The sequence below is a fragment of the Anomaloglossus baeobatrachus genome, chromosome 4, assembly GCF_048569485.1.
Source record: "Anomaloglossus baeobatrachus isolate aAnoBae1 chromosome 4, aAnoBae1.hap1, whole genome shotgun sequence".
NCBI lineage: Eukaryota > Metazoa > Chordata > Amphibia > Anura > Aromobatidae > Anomaloglossus > Anomaloglossus baeobatrachus.
In genome coordinates, this window is record NC_134356.1 from 114603245 (window position 1) to 114627375 (window position 24131).

Genomic DNA, 24131 nt, shown 5'->3' on the forward strand with positions numbered 1-24131 from the left:
GGTTATTTATGATTGCTAGATAATGTATTTATTAGAACATGATTGTCTTTGTAAGTTTCATGGTCGCATTCTCTGTCCCATCTGATATCCCAAGTCTTCACTTCTAATGTTGTGTTGGATCTCCTGAAAGTGCCAGGATTCAAGGGGGCAGATTTCTCAATACTGCCTAATTCTTAGCACAAATATTGAATAGACAGTGATAATATGATGGCTAAATTTGTCAGATTGTAACGAGATCTGTTCCTTTGATTACTTTGTGACAGTTTTTGATAAGGAGCTGTCCTCTTGTGACGCCAAACTCATTGCTAAGGCCAAGAAAGTGTCTAAAATGCACGCGGTGCAAGTCATGAAAGACCGTTTTCTGGCACTTTTAGCTAAGTCTCCTCCCCACTATATTCTCCCATTTTCTCTTTCGCAGTATCTTGGCTCTGCCGATGGTCACATTGTCCCGGTTCTTGATGTGAGCAGAGCCTGGTAGTCACTGGGATGATGTTTCCGGTACAGGTTCACTTTACGCTGGATTTGTTTTGGAGTATCCTGGTAGTAATTTTGCTCATCTCGGGCCATTGCCTGCAAGAAAGTTTAGTTTTTAATCAAGTGTTTTTTATTGATTTTTATAAAACAAAGCAGTACAAACAGAAAAACCAAGCCCTAGACCAACAGATCATTTATCTTACTGGAATGCAAGATTTCACCTGCGTGAATGACATGAGTAGGTAAGAAATCTCCAATGTTTATAAAGGCTTTTTTTCTTATTTTTGGTACCACGAGTAACTTAAATGATTTACTATATTTTTCGGATTATAAGATGCAGTTTTCCTCCCAAACATTTGGGAGGAGAGTGAAGGGTGCGTGTTATCTGACTGTAGTTTACTGGGGTGGTGGAGAGTGGTCACAAGAGGCTGGGGGAATGCTGCGGCAGCTGGACTGACACTACGGGGTGGGCAGTGAGGACTTCAAATAATGCGGCCCGGAGTTGGATCATGTGCAGATGGAGCTCTTGACTCAAGCTCTCATCTGCTTATGTGCCACCTCCGGCTCATTGATCTCCCAGCAGGGGATTTAACGAAAATGGCACCCACACCGATGAGATCTCTACTTGCCATTGAGCAGAGAGCTCAATCTGCGTTGACACTGGGCGCTATTTCTTTGAAGCCCTCACTGCCCGCTGCCCCAGCCTCCATCGCAGCCTACAGCAGACCTGGGCAAGGGGTGGCCCGCGGGCCACATCTGGCCCGCCTACTCTCTGTGACCGGCCCGCCTGGCTCAGGGCGTCCTTGCTGGCCGATCAGTGATGAGGGCAATCTGACCTGTTGTCCGGAGCTTCGGGAGGCCCGTGGTCAGATTGCCCTCATCACACGCTGCGTGCCGGGCAGGGAGTGATCCTGCAGCACCGCACAGTGTAGGCAGCGGAATGCAGAACTCTGTCCTCTGTTCCCTGCCCGGCACCTTTCTCTGACACACCCGCGCCCTGATGCCATCAGTATGGCGCGCGCGTGTGTGTGTCATTTGAAAAGTTCCCGCCCGGCAGGAGAAGCAGCAGCGGGGGCCCGTACGAAAAGAAGCATCTCGGCGGGGACCCGTACGGAGGTGCCTGAGTAGGGAGAGGCGAGTGGTGACCAGTAACCAGAGGGGACAATGGGGGCGGGGGTAACTGGTGACTAATATGTGGGTGTAGTGATGTAGTATATGGGAATGTAGTTTTACAGGTGTAGTATATAGGGGACTAGTGATGTACTATATGGAGATTGTTTGTGTGTATTATATATTTATATATATATATATATATATATATATAAAATTTATTTATACTATATGCAGCTTTGTCGTCATAGAAGGGGGGGCCAGATACAATTTCTTGCACAGGGGCCCCAAGCTGTCAGTGTCCGCCCCTGCTGCTGAGAGCAGACTCTTGATTGTGGAGCTCACGGCATTGGCTCCGTGTGGAGCTCAATCATAACTAGAGCGGGTCTGGTACCTAGAATCAGCGCAGAGAAAAGCCCATAACTGCGAATGGTACTGGAGTTATATCAGGCTCTGCTGCCTCCTGCTCATTCATCGATTATTCACCACACTCAGGACCTGGAAGCCGGAGCATGGCGGTGACAGCGCCGGGCACAGCACCGCAGGGACAGGTGAGTATTCTGCAAGCACAGTGACCTCCAGGAGGTCATCGGAGTTTCCAATGAACTCTGATGACACCCCCCCCCCCCCCGCGACACCCACAGTACAGCTTCATGGGTTCTTCAGAGTTCATTGGGAACTGTGATGAGTCCCCGAGATGCTCCGGCTTCCAGGTTCTACACACACCCCCACACACCTACCTGTATACTCACCCAGAGATGCGGTCCCCAGCACTGTCCCTGCTTCCAGCTGCTCACTGCAGTGAATATTCAGTAAGTATAATTACCGGCGATAAGGAGCTGGAGACAGCAGTGCTGGAGAGAGGTAAATATAGAAAATCTTTTTATTAAAAAGACCCGTGTTTTCTCTGGTATTTGTCACACAGATCACATCAGTGTGCAATCCGTGTGACACCCGTGCTGCTGGAGAAAAAATGGACGTGTGTGCGTGCAGAGCCACGAGGGGTCACACAGTCCGTAAATTACTGTTTGTTTATGAAGGGATAGTATATATACTGTATACAATATTGGGTAAAACTGAGTTAATTATATTAGTCCGGCCCTCTAAAACCATCCCAATTTCTCATGTGGCCCCATGGGAAAATTGCCCACCCCTGGCCTACAGTTTCTGGGTCACCCCCTGCCTCTGCTCCACCACTGCTGCTGCTCCCTCCGGTAAGACACCGCCGGATTATAAGACGCAATAATTTTTTGTCACTGACAGCTGTATAATGGCTTGGGTTTTTTTGTGTTGTTGGCACAATTTTGAGGTATATAACTATTTATTTTACTTGCTTATATTGCGCAACAGTGCTTTACAGACATGACCAGCACGATCTCCCGGGGGTGGGGGTGTCACAATCTACATTACTTATCCGAATGTGTGAAATTTCCACCACACTCCAAGGACAAACACAGAGACCATACATACTCCTTCCAGGTATTGTCCTTGTTTGGATTTTAACCCAGGACCCCAGCACTGCAAGATTTTACTGCTAACCACTGCACCACCCAACAAAAGTTTAATTACTTTATGAGGAAAGGGGCAGGTGGAGGGTTAATTTGCTGTGCAGCATAATTTAAGTGTTGCCTTTTGGTTTATTGGGAAGTTCCATACACAGAAATATACGCTATCAATGAAATTATTAATAGTTGTCTGAAGAACGTTCTGCCACGTTTGATGCAGTTGGGCACGTAAATCATTAAAGGGAAGGTGTCGACCAAAAAAAAAAAAAATTCAATAACTGAAAAAATGTTTTTTGTTTGATTTTTTTTTAATATTTTGCTCAATTAAAAACATATTAAAAATATTTTCCACTCTTAACCCCTTCACGACCGGCCGATTTTTCGCTTTCCGTTTTTTTCCGCCATTTTTCTGAGAGACTTAACTTTTATTTTTCAGTCAATATGGTCATGTGAGGGCTCATTTTTTTGCGGCACGATCTGTACTTTTAAATGAAACCATAGGTTTTACCATATAATGCACTGGAAAACGGCAAAAAAATTCCAAATGTAGAAAAATTGCAAAAAAAGCGCGACAGCACTATTGTTTTTGAGATATTTTATTCACTGTGTTTACTGTATGGTAAAACTGATGTGTGGGTGTTATGCCTCAGGTCAGTGCGAGTTTGTAGACACCAAACATGTATAGGTTTACTTTTATATAAGGGGTTAAAAAAAATTCGGAAGTTTGTCTGAAAAAAGTGGCGCACGTTTTACGCTATATTCCGTGACCCGTAGCGTTCTCATTTTTCGGGATCTATGGCTCAGTGACGGCTTATTTTTTGCGACTCGAGCTGCTGTTTTTAACGGTACCATTTTTTTAGCAGATGCTATGTTTTGATCGCCTGTTATTGCATTTTGCGCAAAATTTGTGGCGACAAAAAAGTAATTTTGCCGTTTGGAATTTTTTTGCCGCTACGCCGTTTACTGATCAGATTAATTGATTTTATATTTTGATCGGGCATTTCTGAACACGGCGATACCAAATGTGTGTGTATTTTTTTTATCCCATTAATTTTCAGTGGGGCGAAAGGGGGGGTGATTTGAACTTTTAGGTTTTTTTTCAAAAAAATTTTTACTTTTTTTTTATTTTACTAGTCCCCCTAGGGGGCTATAGCGATCAGCAATCCGATCGCTCTGCACAATCTGCTGATCACAGCTGTAAACAGCAGATACGTGCACTTCCTGCTTCCCTGGCCTCCGTAGAAAGCAAAAGTGAAAGTGGTTCATGTCTAGCACAGGAGTCATCACATGACAACCACCGGAAGTCACGTGACTTCCGGTATCGGGCGGTAAGTAAAACTTTACCGCGATCGCGTTTATAATGGCGCTGTCACATATTGACAGCGCCATTACAGGGGTTAAATGGCATGAGCAGATAACTATTCTGCTCGTGCCTAGCAGGCACACATCTCAGCTGTGAAAATCAGCTGAGATGTGCGCAGATCACGGCATGCTGCTGCCGGCAGACCGCGGGCAGTAACGTTATGACCGCTAGGACGTAATGTTACTGCTCGCGGTCGTTAAGGGGTTAAACACGAGGCGGCGCAGCTTCTAAAATCCTACTGTAGAAATAGCCTGGATTACAGCTGTAGTAAAAGTGGGCAGAATCTGCTCTCCTGTGTGTGATGTCACAGCTCCCCCTACCAATCTGGGGGTTTTCAACAGGATAACAGAAAATGAAATTTAGGATCACAGTGCGTAGCCATTTTGCTTGTGACCAGAAATGTCTAAAGTATCACCAAGGACAGCTGGAGTATCACACAGGATAGGATTAGATACACAGCTCAGAAGGCAGTATCACGCAGGAAAGGATTAGATACACGGCTGAGCAGACAGTGTCACACAGGTCAGAATTAAATACACGGCTCTGCAGACAGTATCACAGGATAGGATTAGATGCACAGCTTAGCAGGCAGTATCACACAGGAGAGGATTAGATACCCAGCTCTGGAGACAGTATCACAGACAGGATAGGATTAGATACATGGCATGGGAGGGTGGTTTAGTCATTGGAGACTAGCAGCGGTGGGGGAGGGGCACCAGTAATAACACTCTCTGCATGCATGCCCGCAGCAAGGAGAGTCAAGTGGGTGTCATTGGAGACAGTAACAGCGCCAGTACTCACATGCTCTGCATGCACACAAACACACACACACACAGCTCTGCTGCATGCAATCTGCATCTGGGAGGGGGAGGGCATTTAAGACTAACGGCGGCCCGTACTTACACATCCCGGCAGTTGACAGGGGTAAAGTGGAGCAAACAGCATAGCTGTGAGCTCCACAATGATGGCGCTAATCTCCTCCCTCTGCTGTGATCTGGACAGCTCAGGGGGCATGTCCAGGTCACAGCAGACGCCTTATATAATGTTGCTAAATGGGGTCGGAGCCCGACTATCAGAGTCTATACCCAGGGGGCTGCCATAAAGGAGGTGAGAAACTGTCGTTACAGACACCAAATCCAAGATGGCAGCCCCCAGTGCCTTCAGTAAAATTAGAATGAAATAAAAACTAAATAAGCAGGGATTTTAATTTTGTATTAAAAATACTTGATTTAATAAACACCTATTAATACAAAAATAAAAACTGCCACACCCTTCCTTTAAAGGAAAGGTGGCAGCAAAAAAAATAAATTTCAATAACCAAAAAAATGTAAGCTACTCATGTTTTGTTTAAATATGTTTTTAATTGACTAAAATATAAAAAATAATTTTAAGTGATATTTTCCACTCTTAAACACTAGGGGGAGCAGCTGCTGAAAACAAGTGTACAACTAGCCTGGATTTCAACTGCAGTAAAAGTGAAAGAATCTGCTCTCATGTCTGTAATGTCATGCCTCCCTCCCCTTCTGGGTGTTTGCAAAAGGATGAGAGGATGAAGTTTAGGATCACAAGGCGGAGCCATTTTGTTGGTGACCGCAAAGTGATCCTGAACTATGGAAAGTGTCATTGAGGACAGCTGGCATTGTGCCACCTCTGCACAGAGCGCTGCCAGGAGGAAAGTTGTGAAGAGAGTATTGCGGCTGTAGAGGGGATCTGTAGTGTGAGCATGGTATTGAACTATAGATGACATGAAGCGATCATCGCTCCCCGCTGCTGTGCTCACCTTCAACCTCCACTCTCGGCAACTGACAGGAAGAACCGCCGAGACACCAGGCTGACAGGAGCAGAAGTCCGAGGTGAGCACAGCGTGAAATCTATAGTACAATACCAGGCTCAGCTCATGCTGCAGATCGCGGCTCGCCACCGGGCTCAGAGGGAAAGTGTAGTGCGCAGTAAACGCTGTGGGCTCCACAAAGATGGCAGCGGTCTCTTCCCAGAGCTGTGATCTGGACCGCCCTGGGTACGTGTACAGGTCACAGCAGGGAGCTAGTAGTCAGCATCTGACCCTCTGTTATACACAGGCATCTGCCGTATTTGAGGTGTGTAACTATCAGTACACACAGCAAATCCAAGATGGCAGGCCCCAGTGTTTGAGTAACAATAGAATTAAATTCAAAATTAAAATTTTTAGTTTTTATTAAAAATAATTGATTCCATAATCAGTAACTATTAATACAAAATTACAAATTGTGGCACCTTCCCTTTAAGATCTGCTGCTAGCAGCTCCCTTTGCAGTGGATGACCAATGACAACACAGGCAGGCCATGTTAGCACACTTAGGCTGCTCACAGTTGTGGCCTATCACGGTTTCCAGGGACACTTGGGGGAAATGGTGATACCCATCTATTCTGTATTGCAAGTAATATTACACGACACATGCCAAACTTAAGTGTCAGCACAAAGTGTCAGAAGAGGTTTACATGGTATGAATTACAAGCCATTTCTCCAGCTATTGGTGTTCCATTGTCCTCTCGCCACCGCTCTCAAAGGCTGTGTTATTTATTATGTAAAATTTATCTAGCACCATCATATTCCACAGCGCTTTACAGACATCACTTCTATGCCCATGGGGACTCCATGTTAATTTCCTACCAGTATTGTCTGAAACGTGGGAGGAAACCCACGCAAACACAGGGAGAACATTTAAACTCCTGGCAGATGTTGTCCTTGGTGGGATTTGAACCCAGGACCCCAAACTCCTGTAGCCACCATGTTATATTGGTGCAGAGGAAAACAGCAATGGTGATCTAACCCCCCCTTATGGCTGCGATTCATAGGAGAGAATAGAGCAGATTATGCTAACACTGATCAAATACAGACCACCGTTTGATTTGCGGGTCAGCTTAGGCTAGTTTCACACATCCGGCATTTCACCGGATACGGCACACTCCAGTACAGTGTTAATACAGTACAATGGCATCACAGCAAGCTCCGGTCACATGCCCGCATGTGCCCAGAGGTTACCGCGATGCCATTGTACTGTATTACACTGTACTGGAGTGTGCTGTATCAGGAGAAATGCCGGATGTGTGAAACTAGCCTTAGTGTGATTGATTCTCTAGCATGAGAAAATCTTCTCAGGTGAGTAGAAGATTGAGAACAAAATCCAACTCTATCTTCTCCATTCTGTGTCATCTGAGTGCAGGCCAATTATTTCCACGCACCCATTGACTTCAATGGGTGGATGCAATCAGATATGTGCTGCCACTCACAGCATGCTGCACTGGCATGAGAAAGAAAAGGATCTGGTGATCACTGCCCTATAGTAAAACATTGGACTGAGTACTATTTGATATAACACTGGATAACATTAGTCTGATATATACGCTCATGTGAGCGAGCCCTATCAGTGAGTTCCACTTTTGTCTTGAATGCTAGCGTAGCTGGAGACTGGCCTGCAGCGCATGGTGGTACTCTCATGTAGAGGCCTTCATATTAGTCTTACTCCTGAGATTATGGTACAATATGACATCCCATACAGTAGCCACATCTAGTCTTCTTTCCAGGTACACCAGCAACTCGTCCTTACATTGATTTGGTGGTGGATTCAGTGGTATGCCCATTTTCCTAAGTGTCTCAGGCATTGATCTTCAAAATGACACCACCACCAGAAGAACCCTTTGCTCATGCTACTTGAGCAGCCTGCATGGCCTAAACATAGTACCATTGCCATCAGTGTCTCTGGACTTAACTAATATCGTTCACATCTGAGACATCTTTGATCAGCATTTGTAACGGAAGCTGCCAGCAGCAGATCTTGATGATTTGCATGCCCAAGTTCATTGTGTTGCTGAACCTTCCTTAGATATCTATTATCATCACTGATAGCAGCCAAGACATCCAAGTTTGTGTATTTCTATTTTTTTCATCATTGCATAAGACCACCACTTTTCTATTCGGCCATTGCAATTTTAGATTCAATATAAATTAACATTTTGGTCATAGCTGCAGTTGATGTGATTGAAGGGATATTATATATGTGTATAGATAAAGTACCTGCCAGTACACTGATCACTGGCCATTAAGTGGTAAATAACTAAGAAAACTTGTGCATGATAAAGACTAGACCGCATTGATGTAATATTACATTTCAGTACAATCTAATGGCTGCTGTGGGATTTTTGTGTCACTATGGACAAAATGTCACTGGATGAGGAGTTCACGTTACGTCACTACTGACCAAAGCATCATATAGGACTAAGTCATATTGGCATAGATTGACAGAGAAACCAAAAAAAGTACTTTGAAAACCCATTTCAGTATTGAGTCCTACATGCACAATACCTTGTAGTCTTCACCATAAGTTTCTACCATGTGACGAACATAAAAGACCATGTCCGAAGAAATGCCCATAGTTCGTTTGGATGGCAGGCTGGCCGATGCCTTCAGTTCTGGAAGATAGAAATACAAATCCGCCTCAGTAATGTGGCCCCCAGCAGTATGGACGGCATTGCACTCTGGTGTGAGGAGCCATTGTCCACTTTCCACCATGCTGTGAAAAAGGGACTAGTTATCATGGTGTCGACAGTCTCAAGACATAGTTCAAGACAGAATTAACAACCAGGAAACAGTGCAAAGCTCCATGTAAATCTAGGCCTAACGTCAAGATGCCACTTCCATTTCTCGAGAGCTGTATAAGGAGAATAAGCATCTACATTATTTCGGTCAATCTTGTGTGGACCTTTCATAATCTCCTGTATGTGTAGGGGTAAAGTCTTGCTTCACTCATTAGGAACGTCTTACCTTGTAGGACATACGGTTTCCGGACAAACTTCTGTTGAGTACTTGTGCCCTATGGGGGGAAAAAAGTAATGTGTCAGGAAAGCCCACCGAAAATGTATGTCCTATTTTCATACTAAAAATTACAGGATCTCATTCTAGTTGCTGCTTCTACAGTACAGTTGTATTTTATACTATGAAACCGAACTTTTATAGAGTCAGTTTTTGATAAACCGGTGGGTATGTGATCAGCATTACTAAACTATTACATAAACTAGGATAACATTATATCATGGTAACAACTGAAGCACCGAGATGACTGGTTAAAAGAAATCTCAAGCTATCAGAGCCTACATATGTCGCTTGGTGTCGATCCTGGGAGATTATCACACATGCACCATCAGGAACCCTCAATCTCATTCATTGCCCATTGCATAAGTCTCCCACACTAACCAGCTAATATTGTGCACATCTGGGACGGCACTGATCAGCAATTGTAAATGGAGCTGCCAGCAGCGGATCGGGAGTTGCTTGCCCAGGTTTATTCCGTGTTGCTGAACATTCCTCAGATATCTATTAACATCACTAATAGCAGAATTAGCAATCCTACCTTCATTAAATATTTAAAACATCAATTTTAATTAGATACGTTTAAAAATACAAAATAATTCCACACCGTGAGTAAATACACATAACCAACATAAACAAAAAAAAAAAAATTAGACACAATGAGGCCACAGTTGGGGACCTCCTTAACCCTTTCACGACCGGCCGATTTTTCGCTTTCCGTTTTTTTTTTCGCCATTCTTTTTCTGAGAGACGTAACTTTTTTATTTTTCAGTCAATATGGTCATGTGAGGGCTCATTTTTTGCGGAACGAGCTGTACTTTTAAATGAAACCATCAGTTTTACCATATTGTGTACTAGAAAATGGCAAAAAAATTCCAAATGCTGAAAAATTGCAAAAAAAGTGCGATAGCACTATGGTTTTTGAGATATTTTATTCACTGTGTTCACTATATGGTAAAACTGATGTGTGGGTGTGATGCCTCAGGTCAGTGCGAGTTCGTAGACACCAAACATGTATAGGTTTACTTTTATATAAGGGGTTAAAAAAAAAATCGGACGTTTGTCCGAAAAAAGTGGCGCACGTTTTACGCCATATTCCGTGACCCGTAGCGTTCTCATTTTTCGGGATCTTAGGCTCAGTGATGGCTTATTTTTTGCGTCTCGAGCTGACGTTTTTAACGGTACCATTTTTGCGCAGATGCTACGTTTTGATCGCCTCTTATTGCATTTTGCGCAAAAGTTGTGGCGACAAAAAAACGTCGTTTTGGCGTTTGGAATTTTTTTGCCGCTACGCCGTTTACTGATCAGATTAATTGATTTTATATTTTGATAGATCGGGCGTTTCTGAACGCGGCGATACCAAATGTGTGTATATTTTTTATTTTTTTAACCCTTTAATTTTCAATGGGGCGAATGGGGGGTGATTTGAACTTTTAGGTTTTTTTGTTTTTTTTTAATTTTTTAAAACTTATTTTTTTACTTTTTTTTTTTATTTTACTAGTCCCCCTAGGGGGCTATTGCGATCAGCATTCCGATCGCTCTGCAGTATCTGCTGATCACAGCTGGAAGGCTGTAAACAGCAGATACGCTGTCTTTCTCTTTTGCTGTGCCCCGGGCACAGCGAAAGTGAAACCAATTCATGTGTAGTACAGGAGTCATCACATGACCCTGTACTACCATGACAACTATCGGGAGTCACGTGATCGCGTCACGTGACTTCCGGTTTCGGCGGTAAGTAAAACTTTACCGCGATTGCGCTTATAATGGCGCTGTCATGTATTGACAGCGCCATATAAGGGGTTAATCGGCACGAGCAGATAACGATTCTGCTCGTGCCTAGCAGGCACACATCTCAGCTGTGAAAATCAGCTGAGATGTGTGCCGATCGCGGCATGCTGCCGCCGGAGGACCGCGGGCAGTAAGATTATGTCCTTTAGGACGTAATTTTACGGCCCGCGGTCGTTAAGGGGTTAAATGCGGAGTTATTGTGGAATTCTCGGTACTATATATCCAGATTAGGGCAAAAGAAATCTAAATACACCCTACATCAATCTGTCCGCTACCTATCAATGGAGATATAACTTACGTTACACGCACCCTAAAGTTAAAAAGGTGCCCCCATTCCACGGCGGCTAGCTTTACAAGTGAAAAGGGTATACATAAAATCAAGTACAATAATCATGAATGTTACAAAAACAGACTGGTACAGGAGGAGAGATGACCCTGCCCGCGAGGGCTCACAGTCTACAGGGGATAAGTGAGGGTACAGTAGGTGAGGACAGAGCTGGTTGCGCAGTGGTGTGCTGGACTGAGGGTCACTTCAGGTTGTAGGCTTGTCGGAAGAGGTGGATGTTCATTTTATGTGAAAGCTTTACAAATTGTCAAACCTTCGTCCATTGAAATATATCAGCGTGCTAGAAATCTCCTCACAGTCACCAATACAATAAGGCATAAGCTCAAGTACAATGTAATTTGTTTTTTTACAGTTTGGGGGGAGAAAGTAGAAAAAAAATTGCGTCAATCCCAAAATTACTGTAAAGAAACAAATGTATTTGTGCATTTAACTGTAAATTCATTCAATATCTGTGTATCCACTTCCAGTAATACTTACTGCATCTTCCTGGATTCGGAGGGTCTTGTTGGGGTCTGCAGCGAGACCCATCTCGGCCAGATTAGTAGCTACAGATCTGCTGTCATCCCAAGCTTTCCTGATCTCCTCACTGGAATGAAGACATGACATCATCAATTCTTGTCTGTTCACAGACTTTGCACATAGCACAAGCTATTTACTGACCGAAATGCTGAAAAAACATATACCCCAAACCAGACACAAAAGGGTTATGTTCAGAAATAAAGGATATATGAGAATAAGAGCTGGTGATATATGTACATAATAGGACAACAGAGCACAGCAGCCACCACATGATTTAGAATATGACAGAGCTGCTCCTAATGTATATATTAAGGGGACAGAGCACAGCAGCCACCTCCCAGGTAAGAAGATGACAGAGCTAGTAGTAATGTACATATTAGGGGGACAGAGCACAGCAGCCACCTCGCAGGTAAGAAGATGACAGAGCTAGTAGTAATGTATATATTAGGGGGACAGAGCACAGCAGCCACCTCACAGGTAAGAAGATGACAGAGCTAGTAGTAATGTATATATTAGGGGGACAGAGCACAGCAGCCACCTCACAGGTAAGAATACGACAGAGCTAGTAGTAATGTATATATTAGGGGGACAGAGCACAGCAGCCACCTCGCAGGTAAGAAGATGACAGAGCTAGTAGTAATGTACATATTAGGGGGACAGAGCACAGCAGCCACCTCGCAGGTAAGAAGATGACAGAGCTAGTAGTAATGTACATATTAGGGGGACAGAGTACAGCAGCCACCTCACAGGTAAGAAGATGACAGAGCTAGTAGTAATGTATATATTAGGGGGACAGAGCACAGCAGCCACCTCACAGGTAAGAAGATGACAGAGCTAGTAGTAATGTATATATTAGGGGGACAGAGCACAGCAGCCACCTCACAGGTAAGAATACGACAGAGCTAGTAGTAATGTATATATTAGGGGGACAGAGCACAGCAGCCACCTCACAGGTAAGAATACGACAGAGCTAGTAGTAATGTACATATTAGGGGGACAGAGCACAGCAGCCACCTCGCAGGTAAGAAGATGACAGAGCTAGTAGTAATGTATATATTAGGGGGACAGAGCACAGCAGCCACCTCACAGGTAAGAAGATGACAGAGCTAGTAGTAATGTATATATTAGGGGGACAGAGCACAGCAGCCACCTCACAGGTAAGAAGATGACAGAGCTAGTAGTAATGTATATATTAGGGGGACAGAGCACAGCAGCCACCTCACAGGTAAGAATACGACAGAGCTAGTAGTAATGTATATATTAGGGGGACAGAGCACAGCAGCCACCTCACAGGTAAGAAGATGACAGAGCTGGTAGTAATGTACATATTAGGCCCCCTTCACATGTCAGTGATTCTGGGACGTTTGTGCTTTTTTTTAAACGTACCAGAATCACTGACATACGCAGACCCATTATAATCAATGGGTCTGCTCACACATCAGTGATTTTTCACTGAACGTGTCTCCGTGCAGCGTACACCCGTGGCCGTGTTTCTGCACGGAGACAAGTCAGTTTTTTTTCTGGCATCACTGATGACCCACGGACCACACTATGGTGTGATCCGTGAAACACGTACCAGAAAATCACGGACATATTAAATATTTTCAACTTACCTTGCCTGCGATTCGCTCTGCAGCCTCCGCTCTCGGCAGCTTCTGCCTGGCTCATGAATATTAAGAGAGCAGGAATTGCTGACCCGGAAGTAGCTGCAGAGAGTGGTGGGCTTACGCTACAGAGCCGAGGAATTCAGCACCATGGACAGCAGGAGCGAAGGCAGGTGAGTAATGTCCATATGCAGTCACTGATCACGGATTGCACATGGACAACCCACATGTGCCGTGAATCACGGAACACGGAGGGACATGTGCGTGTTTTACACGTTAGTGAAGAACGTCAGTGTTTTTCACTGACGTGTGAAACGGGCCTTAGGGGGAAAGAGCACAGCAACCACCATACAGATAACAGCTGGTAATAATGTACATATTAGGGGGACAGAGCACAGCAGCCACCTCACAGGTAAGAATACAACAGAGCTGGTAGTAATGTACATATTAGGGGGACAGAGCACAGCAGCCACCTCACAGGTTAGAAGATGACAGAGCTGGTAATAATGTACATATTAGGGGGACAGAGCACAGCAGCCACCTCACAGGTAAGAATACAACAGAGCTGGTAGTAATGTACATATTAGGGGGACAGAGCACAGCAGCCACCTCACAGGTAAGAATACAACAGAGCTGGTAGTAATGTACATATTAGGGGGACAGAGCACAGCAGCCACCTCACAGGTAAGAATACAACAGAGCTGGTAGTAATGTACATATTAGGGGGACAGAGCACAGCAGCCACCTCACAGGTAAGAATACAACAGAGCTGGTAGTAATGTACATATTAGGGGGACAGAGCACAGCAGCCACCTCAGAGGTTAGAAGATGACAGAGCTGGTAGTAATGTACATATTAGGGGGACAGAGCACAGCAGCCACCTCACAGGTTAGAAGATGACATGCAGTCGGGGAACACAGTACATCACTACAAGGAGTGCAAGAGAAAGCAGTCGGCATATGACTGGCTGTGTGAAAAAAATCACATTACCGGTCACATGACAGCTGCAGAAACAACAGTGAGGACAATATACACTTATCTGATTCCACACAGACTCCCTGCCCAATTTTATAGCTGGTCTGGAAAACCCCTTTAAGTGCTTGCTCTGTTCTGGGCCATTGAACTCAAGCAGCACAGTGCACATTGTGCCAAGCGCCTGCTCTATATAGATATATAGAGGTGTATAGCATTATGGAAGGAAGGAGCAACATACATTGATAGCCCAAGAGAACAATACATCAGAGGACGGAATGACTGCTACACAATAACGCAAGAGATCAAACAGCTCCATCCTTCCATGTTAGTGAGTAAACACTGAGAATTAATCCACCCATGCTATTTGTTACTAATCACTAGGGTGAGCGCAAACAAGGCATTGTTTTCCATATGTGTACATACCATACAGTATTCCGGACTTCTTCCATTACATGTGGATCAGGTATGATGGAGCTAATGTCACACTGTATAAAGCATCTGCTCTATGCACTGGGACAGTTCTTGGTGCTTGTTAAAAGCAATGGTGGACAGAAAAATGCAATTTTGGCCTTTACTAAAGAGGTTTCCCCACGAACAATGTTCATTTGAATTATTTGATCTTGGAATAATAATTTCCATAATTGGATCTGTTTAAAAAAAAAAAAAAAAAAAAGTTCCTGCGCTGAGATAATCTTATATATGTGCCCCTGCTATATACTGTGTAATGGCCGTGTCTGACCGTACAGGTAAATGGTCTCATCATACCAAATCTCCTGGGACATGGAGGAAGTAATAGTATACAGACATTACAAGATGGGATCACAAATTATTCTTTCTTTGAGGTAAAACATTTTTTAAAAACAGGTAGTGAAATATTTTACCTCACAGAAAGAATCAGTGATCCCAACCTGTGCTCGCTGTATACTTTCATTTGTGTCCTCCCCAGACCAGGAGTTGTGGTATGATCAGACCATGTCCCTTTACAGTCAGACACAGGCATTACACAGTACATAGCAGGGACATAGTGAGTACACCCCTGATATTTTTTGTAAATATTTTATTATATCTTTCCATGGGACAACACTGAATATCTGACACTTTGATACAATGTACAGTAGTCAGTGCACAGCTTGTATAACAGTGTGTCCTCTAAATAACTCAACACTGTCATTAATGTCTAAATCGCTGGCATCAAAATTGAGTAGATACCCCTAAGTGAAAATGGAAAAATGGTGTCCAAAGTGTGAATATTTTGTGTGGCCACCATTATTTTCAAGCACTGCCTCAACTCTCTTGGGCATGGAGTTCAGCAACGCTTCACAGGAATCCTCTTCCACTCCTCCATGACGACATGGGGTTGGTGGATTTTAGAGACCTTGTGCTCTTCCACCTTCTCTTTGACGATGCCCCAGATAGGGTTTAGATTTGGAGACATGCTTGGTTAGGCTGCTTTCACACATCAGTTTTTTGGCATCAGGCAGGATCCGGTGAAAAAACGGATGAAACACAAGGCCATCCGGCACAATCCGGCGCTAATGAGTCTATGGGGGAAAAAACGGATCCGGCGGCAACAGACGCCAGATCCGTTTTTTCAAGTTTTTGCCGGATTGTGCCTGATGGCAAAAAACTGATGTGTGAAAGCAGCCTTAGGCTAGTTTCACACATCCGGCTTTTCGCACACGCCAGTACAGTGTATACAGTACAATGGCAGCGCAACAAGAGCCGGTCACATGCTGTCATGTGACCGGAGCATGTGACCCGGAAGTTGCGGCGCTGCCATTGTACTATATACACTGTACTGGCGTGCGCCGAATCCGGCAAAACGGGGAAAAGACGGATGTGTGAAACAGGCCTTAGTCCAGCAGCTTTACCCTAAAGGTGGCTTTACACGCTACGACATCGCTAAAGCAATGGCGTTGGGGTCACGGATTTTGTGACGCACATCCGGCCACGTTAGTGATGTTGTTGCGTGTGACACCTATTAGCGATTTTGAATTGTAGCAAAAACGTTCAAAATTGCTAATCGGTGACATGCCCCCCTAATCTCAATTATCGTTGCTGCTGCAGTAACGATATTGTTCGTCGTTCCTGAGGCAGCACACATCGCTACGTGTGACACCGCAGGAACGAGGAACCTCTCCTTACCTGCGTCCCGCCAGCAATGAGGAACGGAGAAGGTGGGCGGGATGTTACGTCCCGCTCATCTCTGCCCCTCCACTTTGATTGGGCGGCCGCTTAGTGACGTCGCGGTGATGCCGAACGCACCTCCCCCTTGAGGGAGGGATTGTTCGTCAGTCACAGTGCCGTCGCTGACCAGGTATGTGCGTGTGACCCTGCCGTAGCGATAATGTTCGCTACGGCAGCGATCAACACATATCGGCCGTACGACGGGGGTGAGTGCTATCGTGCTCGACATTGCTAGCAATTGCTAGCGATGTCGTAGCGTGTAAAGCGGCCCTTAGTCCAGCAGCTTTACCCTCAGTTTCTTTGGCAAGGCAGGGGTCATCTTGGAGGTGTGTTTGGGGTTATGTTGGAATAAAAAGGGAGGGCTCATGCTCTGTGTCAGTATTTCACAGTACATATTGGCACTCATGGTTCCCTCAATGAACTGTAAGCCCCCCAAAGCCAGCAGCACTCATGCCCACCATGCTGCAGCTCAGTTTCACAGTGATGGCAATCTCCTTATAGCCTAGGTCACCTTTATGTAGAACAACAATTCTTTTTCAGATCCTCAAAGATTTCTTTGCCATAATGTGCCATGCTGAACTTCCAGTGACCAGTATGAGAGCGTGTGAGCGAGAACATCAAATGTAACACACCTGCCCCTCATTCACCTGAGACCTTATATCACTAATGGGGGACATGACATCGGGGAGGAAAAATAGCTAACTGGTCACAATTTGGACATTTTTACTTCTGTGTGTACAAACTCTTGTTGCCAGCAGTTTAGACATTAATGGCTGTGTTGAGTTATTTAGAAGACATCTCAAATTTACACTATTATACAAGCCGCACACTACTGAACACTGTATCAGTGTCAGATCTTCAGTGCTGTCCCATGAAAAACATACAATAAAACATTTTCAAAAATGTGAGGGGTGTACTCATGTTCGCAATATACTGTACATAAGATTATCTCTGCACAGGAGGGTTTGTTTTTTTTAACACAGCCAATTGTAAAAATTATTATTATTCCAAGATCTATTGATGAATCCCTTTACGACCTTGAACATACCGGGCCCTCCAAGGTCGTGTTGCTCTCTTTGATGAGGGCTCACCCGCTGAGCCCACACCTTTCCCTGCCCATTATGGCTGGAGAGATCTGGCCTGCTAATGTAGGAGAGATATGATCAGAATAGAAGAGATATGATCATGACAAGAGAGATCTGCGCTGCTGATGTAGAAGACACAGGAGAGGAGAGAGATCTGCGCTGCTGATGTAGAAGGCACAGGATCAGGAGAGGAGAGATCTGCGCTGCTGATGTAGAAGGCACAGGATCAGGAGAGGAGAGATCTGCGCTGCTGATGTAGAAGGCACAGGATCAGGAGAGGAGAGATCTGCGCTGCTGATGTAGAAGGCACAGGATCAGGAGAGGAGAGATCTGCGCTGCTGATGTAGAAGGCACAGGATCAGGAGAGGAGAGATCTGCGCTGCTGATGTAGAAGGCACAGGATCAGGAGAGGAGAGATCTGCGCTGCTGATGTAGAAGGCACAGGATCAGGAGAGGAGAGATCTGCGCTGCTGATGTAGAAGGCACAGGATCAGGAGAGGAGAGATCTGCGCTGCTGATGTAGAAGGCACAGGATCAGGAGAGGAGAGATCTGCGCTGCTGATGTAGAAGGCACAGGATCAGGAGAGGAGAGATCTGCGCTGCTGATGTAGAAGGCACAGGATCAGGAGAGGAGAGATCTGCGCTGCTGATGTAGAAGGCACAGGATCAGGAGAGGAGAGATCTGCGCTGCTGATGTAGAAGGCACAGGATCAGGAGAGGAGAGATCTGCGCTGCTGATGTAGAAGGCACAGGATCAGGAGAGGAGAGATCTGCGCTGCTGATGTAGAAGGCACAGGATCAGGAGAGGAGAGATCTGCGCTGCTGATGTAGAAGGCACAGGATCAGGAGAGGAGAGATCTGCGCTGCTGATGTAGAAGGCACAGGATCAGGAGAGGAGAGATCTGCGCTGCTGATGTAGAAGGCACAGGATCAGGAGAGGAGAGATCTGCGCTGCTGATGTAGAAGGCACAGGATCAGGAGAGGAGAGATCTGCGCTGCTGATGTAGAAGGCACAGGATCAGGAGAGGAGAGATCTGCGCTGCTGATGTAGAAGGCACAGGATCAGGAGAGGAGAGATCTGCGCTGCTGATGTAGAAGGCACAGGATCAGGAGAGGAGAGATCTGCGCTGCTGATGTAGAAGGCACAGGATCAGGAGAGGAGAGATCTGCGCTACTGATGTAGAAGGCACAGGATCAGGAGAGGAGAGGAGAGATCTGCGCTGCTGATGTAGAAGGCACAGGATCAGGAGAGGAGAGATCTGCGCTGCTGATGTAGAAGGCACAGGATCAGGAGAGGAGAGGAGAGATCTGCGCTGCTGATGTAGAAGGCACAGGATCAGGAGAGGAGAGATCTGCGCTGCTGATGTAGAAGGCACAGGATCAGGAGAGGAGAGATCTGCGCTGCTGATGTAGAAGGCACAGGATCAGGAGAGGAGAGATCTGCGCTGCTGATGTAGAAGGCACAGGATCAGGAGAGGAGAGATCTGCGCTGCTGATGTAGAAGGCACAGGATCAGGAGAGGAGAGATCTGCGCTGCTGATGTAGAAGGCACAGGATCAGGAGAGGAGAGATCTGCGCTGCTGATGTAGAAGGCACAGGATCAGGAGAGGAGAGATCTGCGCTGCTGATGTAGAAGGCACAGGATCAGGAGAGGAGAGATCTGCGCTGCTGATGTAGAAGGCACAGGATCAGGAGAGGAGAGATCTGCTCTGCTGATGTAGAAGGCACAGGATCAGGAGAGGTGAGATCTGCGCTGCTGATGTAGAAGACACAGGAGAGGAGAGATCTGCGCTGCTGATGTAGAAGACACAGGAGAGGAGAGAGATCGCGCTGCTGATGTACAAGGCACAGGATCAGGAGAGGAGAGAGCTGCGCTGCTGATGTAGAAGGCACAGGATCAGGACAGGAGAGATCTGCGCTGCTGATGTAGAAGACACAGGAGAGGAGAGATCTGCGCTGCTGATGTAGAAGACACAGGAGAGGAGAGAGATCGCGCTGCTGATATAGAAGGCACAGGATCAGGAGAGGAGAGAGCTGCGCTGCTGATGTAGAAGGCACAGGATCAGGAGAGGAGAGATCTGCGCTGCTGATGTAGAAGGCACAGGATCAGGAGAGGAGAGAGCTGCGCTGCTGATGTAGAAGGCACAGGATCAGGAGAGGAGAGAGCTGCGCTGCTGATGTGGAAGGCACAGGATCAGGAGAGGAGAGAGCTGCGCTGCTGATGTAGAAGGTGACGGATACTGAACACGGCAGAACTTACACCCCAGAAATTCCCCTCATATGCTACACAGCGCCCCCACAGACAGCAACAAGTGTTACAGATGCAATCCGATATCACACATCTTTATATACATTATATATACAGACATATATGTGCACACAATATATATATATATATATATATATATATATATATATATATTTAACTTGGTTATGGCCCCATGAGGCCGAGGATTACCGGGACTGAGACTAATCACAGCCGTGCGCCTAGGAAAGCTGGCTGTCCGGGCAGGTTGCTCTAGGTCGCCCGTGCTCTCTATCAGAGGATGCCTCCCTCCGCCCCCGTTCTCACCAGGCGATACGTGGCGCTTCTTTCTTCCTCGCTCTGCGCTTCAGCTTCTTTCTGTTCACGCTGTAATTGAACGTGTTCTTTTTCGTCTTCCTTACTTTCCCCATCTTGATTCCCTGAAGTGGCGCAAGACGCGACACACGTGGTCTGGTCGCAGGTCGCACTAATCTGACGTCATCGAATGGAAGCGAGGCATTGTGGGGACAGTAGTTCTCAATAGGGTAGATGCTAGAATGTACGGGCGCCTTCGCGGTATACGTCATTTCCGTCACTTGTTAGGGGCGTGTTCTGAGTTCCCTAGGCAGTGGCACGAAGCAAGGTTATTTATTGCCTCTTGCAGTTGGCGGTTTGTAGATGCTGTTTTCCCACGAAAGCGCAGAATGATAGCGTGTCCTGCACAGAGCCGAGGTTATTTATTGTGCTCAGTGTGAAAAACGGGAGTTCTTTATTTTTTTCTGTGGATAAGGAGGCTTTATGCCAGGGGCTCTGGGGTCCGGGGTTGAGGGTGCTGCCTAGGGATCTCTGTGGGGTGGGGGGGTTTGGGTGCTGCCGGGGGCTCTCCATGGGTGGGGGGGGGGGTTAGGGTGCTGCCGGGGGCTCTCCATGGGTGGTGGTGGGGGCTTAGGGTGCTGCCGGGGGCTCTCCGTGAAGTGGGGGGGTTTAGGGTGCTGCCGGGGTCTTTCTGTGGGGTGGGGGGGTTTAGGGTGCTGCCGGGGGATTTCTGTGGGGGGGGGTTAGGGTGCTGCCGGGGGCCCTCCGTGGGATGGGTGGGGGGGTTAGGGTGCTGCCGGGGCCTCTCTGTGGGGTGGGGGGGTTTAGGGTGCTGCCGGGGCCTCTCTGTGGGGTGGGGGGGTTTAGGGTGCTGCCGGGGCCTCTCTGTGGGGTGGGGGGGTTTAGGGTGCTGCCGGGGCCTCTCTGTGGGGTGGGGGGGTTTAGGGTGCTGCCGGGGCCTCTCTGTGGAGTGGGGGGGTTGAGGGTGCTGCCGGAGCCTCTCTGTGGAGTGGGAGGGTTTAGGGTGCTGCCGGGGGCTCTCTGTGGGGTGGGGGGGTTTAGGGTGCTGCCGGGGGCTCTCCGTGGGGTGGGGGGGTTTAGGGTGCTGCCGGGGGCTCTCCGTGGGGTGGGGGGGTTTAGGGTGCTGCCGGGGGCTCTCTGTGGGGTGGGGGGGTTTAGGGTGCTGCCGGGGGCTCTCCGTGGGGTGGGGGGGTTGAGGGTGCTGCCGGGGGCTCTCCGTGGGGTAGGGTGGGGGGGGTTGAGGGTGCTGCCGGGGGCTCTTCGTGGGATGGGGGGTTGAGGGTGCTGCCGAGGGATCTCTGTGGGGTTTATGATGGTAGATGGGAGATGCTTGCAGTGGTATCTAGAGGGGGAGGTTGCACGTGGTGGAATTTGGGGGTTTATTATGCCCTGGGTTCACCTGTGGTGGGATTTGCACAGGGTGTACAATTCAGGGGGCATGCTTGCACTGGGATTTGGTGGGTGTACTATGCTGGCATTGGGGGAGAGGAGGGGTACGATGTATGGGGTGGTTGGGAGATACAATGCTGGGGGAGGTATGATGCTTGGGAGGGTTTGGGGGATAAAATGCGAGGGGTACGATGCGTATACAACGCTGGAGGGATGCCTGCAGTGGGATTTGAGCGGTGTATGACGCCGGAGGGATGTCTGTGGTGGGATTTCGGCGGTGTACGACGCTGGAGGGATGCCTGCGGTGGGATTTGAGCTGTGTACGATGATGGTGGGATTTGAACGGTGTATGACGCCGGAGGGATGTCTGTGGTGGGATTTGGGTGGTGTACGACACTGGGTGGGATGCCTACAGTGGGAATTGAGCGGTGTACGATAATGGAGGGATGCCTCCGGTGGGATTTGAACAGTGTATAACGCCGGAGGGATGTCTGTGGTGGGATTTCGGCGGTGTACGATGCTGGAGGGATGCCTGTGGTGGGATTTCGGCGGTGTACGACGCTGGAAGGATGCCTGCGGTGGGATTTTTATGGGGTGTACAATGCTGGGGGGATTGGAGGGGGTATACGATGCTTTAGGGGATTCCTGTGGTGGCATTGGGGGGGATGCTTGCAGTGGGATTTGGAGTGATGTACAATGCTGGGGGTTTGCCTGTGATGGGATTTGGAGAGGTGTATGATGCTGAGGGGGATGCCTGTGGTTGGGTTTGCGGGGGTGTAAAATGCTGTGAGGATTTGGGGGTACGATGCTGGGGGGGCGGCATTTGAGGGGTACGATGCGGGAGGCAATGCCTGCTGGGGGTTTTTAGTTGGACGATGCTGGAGGTTACCATGTGGTGTGATGCTTGGGGCGCATGAAGCTGGGGGAATAATATGGGGGGTGTATGATCCTTGAGGGGTGCTTGAAAGGGAACCTGTCAGGTGTAATATGCACCCAGAACCATGAGCAGGTCTGGGTGCATATTTCTAATCCCTGCCTAACCCAACCTGTATACACTAGCATAGATAAAGAGATCTTTAGAAAAAGTATTTCTAAAGATCTTTTATCGTATGCTAATGAGCGAGAGCACTAGTCCCCTGGGCGTTAGTTCCCTGGCCAGTTGCCCCCCATTAGCATGTTAATATGTCCCTGTGGCCGTGCTAACATGCTAATCAATGCGCAGCGTCAGAGAATGATCTCACTCACCTCCCCGCCGCCATTGCGTCTCACTGGGGATTTTTGCTCAGTGCGCATGACCCCGGAGATACGGTCATGCGCACTACTTCAGTTTGAAGCCAGGACGCGTGCCCTAAACTCCGGGGTCATGCGCACTGAGCCGAAATCCCCCGTCAGACGCAATGGCGGCGGGGAGGTGAGTGAGATCATCCTCTGACGCTGCGCATTCATTAGCATGTTAGCACACCCACAGGGACATACTAACATGCTAAGGGGGGGGCGACTGGATCAGGAACTAAAGCCCAGGGGACTAGTGCTCTCGCTCATTAGGATACGATAAAAGATCATTAGAAATACGTTTTCTAAAGCTCCCTTTATCTAAGCTAGTGTATACAGGGACAGTTAGGCAGGGATAAGCAATATACACCCAGAACTGCTTGTGGGTCTGGGTACATATTGCACCTGGCAGGTTCCCTTTAAAGCATCCCTCAATGATCATACATCCCACACATCACACCACATGGTAACCCCCAGCATCGTCCAACTAAAACCCCCCCAGTGGGCATTGCCTCCAGCATCGTATATTTCAAATGCCGCCCCCCCAGCATCGTACCCCCAAATCCTCATATCATACACACCCCCAAATCCTCACAGCATTTTACAACTTGAGAGCAGAGGAGTGATAAAATTCTTGTTTCTGCAAGGAAAGTCCACGAAGGATATTCATGATGATATGCTCCAGACATTGGGGGATCATAATGGATAATCCACGAATTTCAGCTAAAGCAATAGCAGACATTATGGGAATTTCCCATGAACGTGTTTGTGTCATGATCCATGAACATTTGGACATGAGAAAGCTACTGCAAAGTGAGTCCCCAAATGATTGACAACAGATCAGAGAAGCTTAGAACTCTCAGAGCCTGTTTCTGGATCTTGTAGACTTTCTCTGAGAGCTTGTGACTGGAACAGTGCTGAAAAGCCTGAACGTGCTGGAGGGCGAGTATAATACAGGGAACTTGCATATAAAGCACTACTTCGGTGCTGCAAAAAGTCTGCTCCAGTGGTGCTTTAATGATAAATGCTCAACATTACATGAGAAAACAGCACTTTTATTCCCATTACAATCTATATATATAATTGCC

The 24131-nt window shown here is 47.1% G+C and overlaps 1 protein-coding gene across 1 annotated transcript; it reads right to left on the minus strand.

The window, feature by feature from the left end:
• Positions 1–2: 2 nt before the first annotated feature.
• Positions 3–20540, minus strand: NOP16 (NOP16 nucleolar protein). Its single transcript, XM_075344511.1, has 5 exons — positions 20374–20540; positions 11909–12017; positions 9253–9301; positions 8794–8900; positions 3–570 (listed from the first exon to the last, which is right to left on the minus strand). Exons 1-5 carry the CDS (start codon positions 20475–20477, stop codon positions 439–441), a joined length of 501 nt encoding a protein of 166 aa, XP_075200626.1. The 5' UTR covers positions 20478–20540; the 3' UTR covers positions 3–438.
• Positions 20541–24131: the final 3591 nt, after the last annotated feature.